Source organism: Trachypithecus francoisi, unplaced genomic scaffold (genome assembly GCF_009764315.1).
Source record: "Trachypithecus francoisi isolate TF-2019V2 unplaced genomic scaffold, Tfra_2.0 Lachesis_group5, whole genome shotgun sequence".
Taxonomy (NCBI): Eukaryota; Metazoa; Chordata; class Mammalia; order Primates; family Cercopithecidae; genus Trachypithecus; species Trachypithecus francoisi.
Window position 1 is genome coordinate 137,825,966 of NW_022681470.1, and position 10,905 is coordinate 137,836,870.

Sequence of the window (10,905 nt, forward strand, 5' to 3'; positions counted from 1 at the left end):
AAAGGGCTGATTATAGCTGGACACCCTGGCTTATGTCTATGTCACAAATAAATGCATGTTTTTAGAGAAAATATTCTAAGAATAAATACAATGGAACTCAGCTTTTTTGTTTGTTTCCTTCTTTTTTTTTTTTTTTTTTTTTTTTTTTGAGACGGAGTCTCGCTCTGTCACCCAGGCTGGAGTGCAGTGGCCAGATCTCAGCTCACTGCAAGCTCCGCCTCCCGGGTTTACGCCATTCTCTCGCCTCAGCCTCCCAAGTAGCTGGGACTACAGGCGCCCGCCATCTCGCCCGGCTAATTTTTTGTATATTTTAGTAGAGACGGGGTTTCACCGTGTTAGCCAGGATGGTCTCGATCTCCTGACCTCGTGATCCGCCCGTCTCGGCCTCCCAAAGTGCTGGGATTACAGGCTTGAGCCACCGCGCCCGGCCTGTTTCCTTCTTTTTAACATTTCCTCCCATTCTAAAATTTTCTAGAGATACTGCTTTGTCTTGTGAGTGCAGATTACCTTTGGTTGCTCCTGGGATTTTTGTACTCATTTTCAATGTTCTGGTCTTTCCATTTCTTCCCTAAAATACAGACACAGATACACAGGCCTGAATTAGTATAAAATTATGAAATAATTATTTGATTCTATGTTTATGATACACTGCAACCATTCCTCATTTATTCATCAAAGTATTACCTGTCCATATTCCAAATTACTCAACAGAACTGATGAATGAGAAACATTTCTCTAATTCACTGAGGGACTAATGTTGTCACCCTTACCTATAGAGGCCAGGTTCCTTAAGGTTTCTTGCATCACTTCTCGGTAGAGATTCTTTTGGGAAGGATCCAGCAAAGCCCATTCTTCTGCAGTGAAGTTCACAGCCACATCCTCAAAGGCCATTAAGTCCTGAAACATCCCACATGTGTAGAGAAGGATGGGTGAGACTGATAACACTGGACATCTATACCCTATGCCTAAGAAGTTCTCACAATGCTGTGGACTCCAAAGATTTCATTACTTGGACATCAGACCTCTTACTCTCTGTCTATACTCACTTTCTTCCATAAAGCAATTCTGATGCTACAATTTAACTATGGGGTAAAGCAACAGCAGAACAGGAAAATGTGTGAGCTTCCGGTAAATCCACATAAAAAGGTGTGCTGTCTGGGCTGTCCCTCATGTCTGTTCGTAGCGTGGGTCTGTAGTGCCTGCTGTAACAAAGTCCTGTGAATTCGCATGCAGAAAAAAGTTAACATAAGGAGTCTTGAGGCTGTGTATCCTTGAAAATGTCTGTTCCCAAGTTTAAAATTTGATGATATCTAGGAAGTAGATTTTGTTCTAAATACCAATGACAGAAACAAACAACTGGATTTTGTGAGGGGTCCATCAATCTAACTAATAAGACAGTTATAAATAACTAAACAAAAACAAAAACAAAAACAAAAAACCAAACGCACGAGAAGAAGCGATTCTGGGGATCTCTGCTTGGGTAGTAAAGCCTAAATTATAACCGAATTGCTCATAGCTGAATGTCAACAAGGTTGAGAAGTAAAACCCCAGGGTGCCCAATCGTAACAAAAAGGCAAATATTTATCAAACATAAAAATGTTTGTGTGAACAGGTGTGGTGGCTCATGCCTGTAATCCCAGCACTATTGGAGGCTGAGCTGGCCAAATCACTTGAAGCCAGGAGTTTGAGACCAGCCTGGGCAACATGGTGAAACCCGTCTCTACTAAAAATAAGAAAATTAGCTGGGTGTGGTAGAACATACCTCTAATGCCAGCTACTTGGGAGACTGAGGCACAAGAACCACTTGAACCCAGGAGGTGGAGGTTCAGTGAGCTGAGATCGTGCACTGTACTCTAGCATGGAGACAGAGCGAGACTCTGTCTGAAAACAAAAACAAAAACAAAACAAAACAAACTTTTGCTTATGAGAGGCCACCATTCACAGATGGAGAAGGCAAACATGTGCTCTGTCCCAAGGATTATTAATGGTTCAGCCCTTATGGAAAATAGTATGATAGTGCCTTTAAAAATAACAAAATTACGGCCAGGAAAGGTGGCTCATGCCTATAATCCCAGCACTTTGGGAGGCCAAGCAGGGCAGATCACCTGAGGTCAGGGGTTTGGGACCAGCCTGGCAACAATGGCAAAACCCCGTCTCTACTAAAAATACAAAAATTAGCCGGGTATGGTGGCGCACACCTGTAATTCCAGCTACTTGGGAGGCTGAGGCAGGAGAATCGCTGGAATCTGAGAGGCGGAGCCAAGAGCTGGATCCATCCACATGTCCACTGATGGTTGTATGCGTACAAAAATGTGGTAGGCATCTGAATACAATGAAATATGATTTAATCTTAGAAAATAACACCCTGTCCCATGCTTTATGCATGAAAATTCATGACGCTATGGAAATTACACAATGGCAGTCACACACACACACACAAAACAGAGTATGATTCATCATAGATAAGTTATACGGAGTTGTCTAAGTAAATTAAATGTATACTTAAAATTGCTTAAGCTAATAAAATGTAATTTTACTTTATAGTAATTAAAAATAATAAATTCACTTTAGGAGGCCAAGGCAGGCAGCTCATGAGGTCAGGAGATCGAGACCATCCTGGCTAACACAATGAAACCCTATCTCTACTAAAAATATAAAAATTAGCTGGGCATGGTGGCACACACCTGTAGTCCCAGCTACTCAGGAGGCTGAGGCAAAAGAATTGCTTGAACCTGGGAGGCAGAGGTTGCAGTGAGCTGAGATTGGGTCACTGCACTCTAGCCTGGTGACAGAACGAGACTCCATCTAAAAAATAATAATAAATAAATAAATTACTGTCCTAAGTGTAAACCTACTTGACCAAAACATGGGCAATGGGCTGAGTGTAGTGGCTCACAGCTGTAATCCCAGCTCTTTGGGAGGCCAAGGCAGGCAGATCACTGGAGGTCAGTAGTTCGAGACCAGTTTGGCAACATGCTGAAACTCCGACTACACTAAAAATACAAAAATTAGCTGCGGGTGGTGGTAGACACCTGTAATCCCAGCCCCTTGGGAGGCGGAGGTTGCAGTGAGCCAAGATCATGCCATTGGACTCCAGATGGGTCAGAAGAGCCAGACTGTCTCAAAAAAAAAAAAAAAAAAAAAAAAAAGCCAATGTATCCAATAACATTTCTCCAAGATACATCCAAATGACCACAACACACATGAAAAGGTACTTAACATCAGGAATTATTAGGTGTACTTATTTTTTTGGGGGTCAGAGTCTTGCTCTATCACCCAGGCTGGAGTGCAATGGTGCAATCTTGGGTCACTGCAACCTCAGCCTCCTGGGTTCAAGCAACCCTTTGTCCTGCCTCAGCCTCCTGAGTAGCTGGGATTATAGGTGCCCACCACCACACCCGGCTAATTTTTGTGGATTTTTTTGTTTTGTTTTATTGAGATGGAGTTTTGCTCTTGTTGCCCAGGCTGGAGTGCAATGGCACGATCTCAGCTCACTACAAGCTCTGCCTCCCAGGTTCACGCCTATTCTCCTGCCTCAGCCTCCTGAGTACCTGGGACTACAGGTGCCCGCCACCACACCCGGCTAATTTGTGTGTGTGTGTGTGTGTTTTTAGTAGAGACGGGGTTTCACTGGGTTAGCCAGGATGGTCTCGATCTCCTGACCTCGTCATCTATCCACCTTGTACTCCCAAAGTGCTGGGATTACAGACGTGAGCCAATGTACCCAGCCAACGTAATAAAATTTTAAATACAGTCATATATGGCTCTGTGGGAAAATAAAAAACGATTAAAATCCTGCAGCTCTTTCAAATATGTCAGGGTGGATCCATAATTGAAGATGTCCTTTAGGGAGGGAAAGCAGGTATTTTGGAATATAGTGAGGGAACCATATATTTAGGGATTGTCATTCCTAAAAAGAGCCAGCTGCGGGAGTCTTACGGACTGCTTCCTTCCTTGACCAAAGGTGAGTCAGGCTGCTCAGGCCCTCTTCTTGACCCATTTTGTCCTTCTCATGCAGAGCCCAGTCACATCAAAAATCCTTCTAAGGGAGTTCAGGGAGAATCCCCCCAAAACTTGATATTCAATCAAATTCCATTTCCTCAACCCATGATAATTCATCAAATTTCTCTTCCTTGACTGGGCACGGTCGCTCATGCCTGTAATCCCAGCACTTTGGGAGGCCTGGGTGGGCAGATCACCTGAGGTTGGGAGTTCAAGACCAGCCTGACCAACACAGTATAATTTTGTATTTTTAATATCTACTAAAAATACAAAATTAGCTGGGCGTGGTGGCACATGTCTGTAATCCCCGCTACTCGGGAGGCTGAGGCAGGAGAATCACTTGAACACGGGAAGTGGAGGTTGCGGTGAGCCAAGATTGCACCATTGCACTCCAGCCTGGGCAACAAGAGCAAAACTGCATCTCAAAAAAAAAAGAAAAACAGTTTCTCTTCCTTGTTTTGAGACAGAGTCTCACTCTGTCGCCCAGGGTGGGGTGTAGTGGCATCATCTCAGCTCACTGCAACTTCCACCTTCCAGGCTCAAATGATCCTCCTACCTCAGCCTCATAAGTAGCTGGGACCAAAGGTGTGTACTGTATTTGTTTGTATTTTTGGTAGAGACAGGGTTTTACCATGTTCTTGAGGCTGGTCTTGAACTTAGATTGCTGAGCTCAAGCAATCCACCCGCCTCAGCCTCCCAAAGTGCTGGGATTACAGGTATAAGCAAATGCACTTGGCCCCTTTTCTTTTTTTAAAGTGTACAGCACATGGTATTCCCAGTATTACTCTCATACAAGTAATAACCAGACCCAATCCTGCTGGGAACTGAGATCAAAAAAGATTAGGTGCATTTAGGCTGGTATGGCCATATGCTTTTCAATGTCTTGCTGGTATGGTGTCCTTTGAAACACAAACAAGTTTAAAATTTCAATGTAGTCTAAATTACATATTTTTTCTTTGTTCCTAGTGCTTGCATTGTCACATCATAGAATCTTTCCTAAATCCATGATCATGAATATTTTTGAATGGCACACTGTAGCATCAAGAGGGTAAGATTATCCTTTGTTCCCATGGGAGGATGAGAATGGGGTATTTGAAAAATTCTGCAGGCTAACATAGAATTGAAACCTACTATACATTGGAGACTAAAACTATATAAATTTAGTATACTATAATGGCATATTACATTAAGCTGTTTACCATAATGCCATTTATATATAACAGCTATATACAACATTACAAGTTATATATAATATTTACCAGTTAGCTATCATAACTATATACTATATATACCTCATTTGTGCATGTATATACATATGTGTATATATATGCATATTATAATGCTAGACTATAATACTATACATTAATATCTCTTTAAATGTTAACACACAAAGCCTCAACAATACACTTGCAAAGAGAATCCACCCATATACGACAACATCTGTACCCCATGATAAAGTGGGATATAATTTGTGGAAGCAACATTGCTTACATTTCTAAAAATCAACTTATGCAATGCACGATAGTTACAGAATCAATGTCAAAAACCACAATCCGGCCGGGCGCGGTGGCTCAAGCCTGTAATCCCAGCACTTTGGGAGGCCGAGACGGGTGGATCACGAGGTCAGGAGATGGAGACCATCCTGGTCTACATGGTGAAACCCCATCTCTACTAAAAAATACAAAAAACTAGCCGGGCGAGATGGCGGGCGCCTGTAGTCCCAGCTACTCGGGAGGCTGAGGCAGGAGAATGGCGTAAACCCGGGAGGCGGAGCTTGCAGTGAGCCGAGATCGCGCTACTGCACTCCAGCCTGGGCGACAGAGCGAGACTCTGTCTCAAAAAAAAAAAAAAAAAAAAAAAAAAAACCACAATCCAAACACATGCAAAAAAAAAAAAAAAAAAAAAGGGACAAACCTCAACACTCCTTCAAAATAGAAATCAGGAATACAAGGGAACTTCTACAACCTACTATAAAATATGTATAAGGGTTGGGCACAGTGTCTCACACCTGTAATCCCCGCACTTTGGGAGGCCAAGGCAAGCAGATCACCTGAGGTGAAGAGTTCGAGACCAGCCTGACCCACCCAGTGAAACCCTGTCTCTAGTAAAAATACAAAATTAGCTGGGCATGGTGGCGCATGCCTATAATCCCAGCTGCTTGGGAGGCTGAGGCAGGAGAATTGCTTGAACCCAGGAGGTGGAGGTTACAGTGAGCCACGATGGCGCCACTGCACTCCAGCCTGGGCAACAAGAGTGAAAACTTCGTTTCAAAAATAAATAAATAAAATGTGTATTAAAGTGCACAGTTACCATCCACTGACAGTTAACAACTCAATATAACTAATCAAACCTACAAGCTAATTATTTTCTCCAAATTGTTAAGCCAACACAGGCAAGCACTAAGGAAAGATTTTAAAAAGTAAAAGGAACTCAGCAAAACCAAACCCTGTTTACCAAAAACATCACCAAAAACTGGCACTTTCTGCTCAGTGACATGTTTAGTGGCCCTATTACCTTGACTGTACAAGCGTAGCATAATCATTTGTTCGTGAAACAGAGACTTGTAACACTGGTCATATGAGGGTTTAGCTGTCTCTTACTTTTTATCAGTGCAATTGACCTATTTGTGAAGAGGCAGAATACTTAAATATGATGAGAAGACTCTATGGAACTTAAATTTTTTAGTCCACATATCTAATAATTAGCCTAACTTAACAGGTATTAACATTTTATCCAGTGAACTAAAAATTTTAGTTGAGGTGACCTCACAGCACAATATAACCTCAAAATGAGTTTGACTAAGACGTACTAGTCAAAGTAAACTAATCCTTCTTCTTAACAGTAAGTTTATCATTAACCTTCTACTTATTCCCACCATTCTCACTACAGCATTCTTAACATTTGTTGAATGAATAGTTTAGGTTACATACAACTCTGCAAGGGACCTAACATCATAGGCTCATATGGATTATTCCAACCCTTTGCCAAAGCAATAAAGCTGCTCATTAAAGAACCACTACAGGCTGGGCATGGTGGCTAATGTCTGTAATCCCAGCACTTTGGGAGGCTGAGGTGGGCAGATCATCTGAAGTAAGGAGTTTGAGACCAGCCTGACCAACATGGGGAAACCCCATCTCTACTAAAAATACAAAAGTAGCCAGGCGTAGTGGCACATGCCTGTGATCCCAGCTACTGGGGAGACTGAGCAGGAGAATCGTTTTGTAAAAACTAAAGTAGAGGTTCCTCTTCAAAAACTTTCCTCCCCATCTAATTAAATTATAACTTCTCTTAAAAGCAAAATTTATTCAAAAACTTATACTAACATTCTTAAATATCTACTCACCATAATAAGCAAAAATCAATATACTTTATATTCTTAACTCCCACAATTTAGCCTAAATATTTGTCCTGGCATGCTTATGCTGGTCTGAGCAAATATTAAGTCATAGCCTGTTCCTCTTCCTTAAAGGTGTTTGTACCTTTCTCAACATTCCACAAGTTACTTCTTCCTTTATTCTCCTCTGCCTTTGCCTCTCTTAAAAAGTTCTAAGTTATTAGCCAATCAGAACAAATACAAAATATGAGGTCCCGTTCCAGCCAGTGGAAACCGAACACAGCAGTAAGGTGGACACGTCAGGTTATAAATAACCCTATCTCCTTTGTTCAGTATACTCTGGTAACAAAACTGCTAACAAATGTACCCTTTCTGCAGAAAGTATTAAAATGGCCTTGCTAAAAAAATTAAATTTATGTTCAAATGCTATTTCTTTACAGCACTGGGAAACAAGCATCTCAAACAGCTTGAACCTGGAAGGCAGAGGTTGTGGTGAGCTCAGATCGCGCCATTGCACTCCAGCCTGGGCAACAAGAGCAAAACTCCATCTCAAAAAAAAACGAACAAAAACAACAACAACAAAGAAAACAGAACCATTACAACCACTAATGCCATCCATCCATCCTCCTTTATACCATCACACCTACCTCGCCCTGACCCTTGCGTATGAATCCCTCCCTAACCCCCATTTCTTAATATAAATACAAGAGTATTATTTATTCTAGCCCATCAAGTTTAGCCATCTACTCCATTTTATGATCAGGATGAATATCCAATTCAAAATACGCACTAATTGGCACACTCCAAGCAGTAGCCCAGACAATCCCATAAGAAGTTGCCTTAGGCTGGGCGCGGTGGCTCACGCCTGTAATCCCAGCACTTTGGGAGGCCGAGGCGGGCGGATCACCAGGTCAGGAGTTCAAGACCAGTCTGACCAACATGGTGAAACCCCATCTCTACTAAAAATACAAAAAATTAGCTGGGCATGGTGGCACACATCTGTAATCCCAGCTACTCAGGGGGCTGAGGCAATAGAATCACTTGAACCCTGGAGGCAGAGGTTGCAGTGAGCCAAGATTACGCCATTGCACTCCAGCCTGGGGGACAGTGTGAGACTCTTATCTCAAAAAAACAAAAAACAAAAAACAACAACAAAAAAAAGTTGCCTTAGCCATTCCTTTTCTATCAGTTTTCTTGATAAGTGGGTCATTTGCTTTATCAACTCTTATCACACAAGAATTTGGATAATTTTATCATCACAACCCCTGGCCATAGTAGGATTCATTTCAATGCTAGTGGAAACTAACTGAGCCCCAGTCCACTTAGAAGAAGGCAAATCAGAACTAATCTTGGTCTTCAATGTCTACTATCCCTATTTTTCATTGCAGAATACACTAATATTAATATAATAAACGCCCTAAATACTATTATTTTACTAGGAGCATTACATTATATAGTCACACTAGAAATATACACAATTTTGTTACTAAAACACTCATATTAACAATTTTAGGCTGGGTGCAGTGGCTCATGCCTATAATCCCAGCACTTTGGGAGGCCGAGGTGAGCAGATCACTTGAGGTCAGGAGTTCGAGACCAACCTGGGCAACATGGTGAGACCCTGTCTCTACTAAAAATACAAAACTTAGCCAGGCGTCGTGGCACGTGCCTGTAATTCTAGCTGCTTGAGAGGCCAAGGTATGAGAATTGCTTGAACCCAGGAGGCAGAGGTTGCACTGAGCCGAGATCACGCCACTGCATGCCCAGCCTGGGCAACAGAGCAAGACTCCATCTCAAAAGAAAAAAAAAGAAAAACACAATTTTATTCTTTTGAATTCAGGTATCATACCCATGATTGTGGTATAATCACTTATGCATTTTTTTTTTTTCTTTTAAACTGGTTTTACATGCAAATAATGAACAGATGTCTTCCCCTAAATTCTACTTTTCAAAAACAAGAGTTTGTTTTTTTGTTTTTTGTTTTTTTTTGAGACTGAGTCTCACTCTGTTGCCTAGGCTGGAGTGCAGTGATACTATCTCGGCTCACTGCAATCTCCGCCTCCTGGGTTCAAGCGATTCTCCGGGCTCAGCCTCCCGAGTAGCTGGGACTACAGGTACGTGCCACCCTGCCTGGCTAATTTTTTGTATTTTTAGTAGCGACAAGGTTTCACCGTGTTAGCCAGGATGGTCTCGAACTCCTGACCTTGTGATCTGCTCGCCTCGGCCTCCCAAAGTGCTGGAATTACAGGCATGAGCCATCATGCCTGGCGACAAGAGTTTTTTAAAAGAAAACCCACATAATAGATTTTAAAAGGCAATGAGATTCCTCTGCTTCTAGATCGTTGCTAGTCTAGAAAAATAAAGTTTGTTCTACCAGGAATCACAAGTTAGAACTGAGTATTCTCCAAAGTGGAAATTCTAGAGTGCAGTGCCATTCTAGGCAAAGATTATTCAGTTCTCATCCCCAATATCCACAACTACCTATCAGAACGATTAAACCAGGTCAAAGCAGTCCAGCATGAGGCTTCATCAAACAATGCCATTATGCTCTTCTAAGATGCAAATAAACCCAAACAGGAAATACTAAAAAAAAATATTTGATGCTGTCATACAAATTGTTAGGTCCTTGTTGTATTTCCCTTCTATAACTTTAAATAAATATTTTACTCCAAATAATATTTTATTTTATACATCACTAGCCATGAATTTTTGCCATTAGTTATTATATAAATGCTGCCAAGTGCCATTATCCAAATGGCATAACCATGTTATGTCCACAATTCACTTCTACAGTTATAAGTAGAATTTTCATGATTTTACATAAGTACATCTATCCATGAAGATTTAACACTGAAATGCAATCTAATATCCGTAATATCTGATGTTTTGTAGATGGCAATGTAGGAAAAATATATTTTAATCACTTTTCATTTAAGTGACCTTATATAAAAAATAAACTAAGAATTTAGCAGTTCTAATTCTCCAAGGGGCTTTTTCAAACGTACATAAAAAATGGTTACGGAGATTTTTAAGAAGCATATTCCATGTCCACATCCTGTTGTAAACGCTGTACCATTTTCTCTTCCAACTGCTTCCTTTTGCCTGCAAAAGGAGCTAGGATAAGATGGATGTTTTGCTTGACTTCTTTGCTATCCTGAGCTTTCTGTAGCTCTTTATTTTTCTTCAATCAGTTTATTATAAATTTAGCTTGCCATTTCTGTTTGATCTCTTCAACTCTCTTCATTGCATCAACAGTTTTATTCCATAGCTCTCGCTGGTATTTGATAGGTTCATTTCTATGTTTCTCAAATTCAAATGAATTTTCCACTGTAAGCTCTTTACTAGTTGCTTTCCAGAATGCTTTCGTCCACCTAACCTTGTGAGGATTGCACTTCTTTTTAAAATTTTTATGACATTTAGATTTACAAAACCTGAACACCTTGCAATTGTTGCAGAAGAACATCATGCCATGGCCAGGGTAGATGGGCCCCAAACAGAAATAACACTTCTCGATACGCATGTTGAACCCGCATGGCTCCCCACCGACCAAACGCCCAACTTATGCATCT

General features: G+C 41.2%; 1 protein-coding gene and 1 pseudogene across 1 annotated transcript in view; both read right to left on the minus strand.

Annotated features, from left to right (window-relative positions):
• The window catches only part of LOC117074210 (zinc finger protein 878-like), a 79,945-nt gene that overhangs the window by 4,572 nt on the left and 64,468 nt on the right, over nucleotides 1–10,905 (minus strand). Inside the window, exons 2-3 of the mRNA XM_033195413.1 lie at nucleotides 771–897; nucleotides 508–568 (exon numbers count right to left, since the gene is read on the minus strand). Coding sequence (XP_033051304.1) covers nucleotides 508–568; nucleotides 771–897 — 188 coding nt within the window. The remainder of the gene's footprint in view (nucleotides 1–507; nucleotides 569–770; nucleotides 898–10,905) is intronic.
• On the minus strand, nucleotides 9,588–10,899 carry LOC117074219 (annotated as a pseudogene).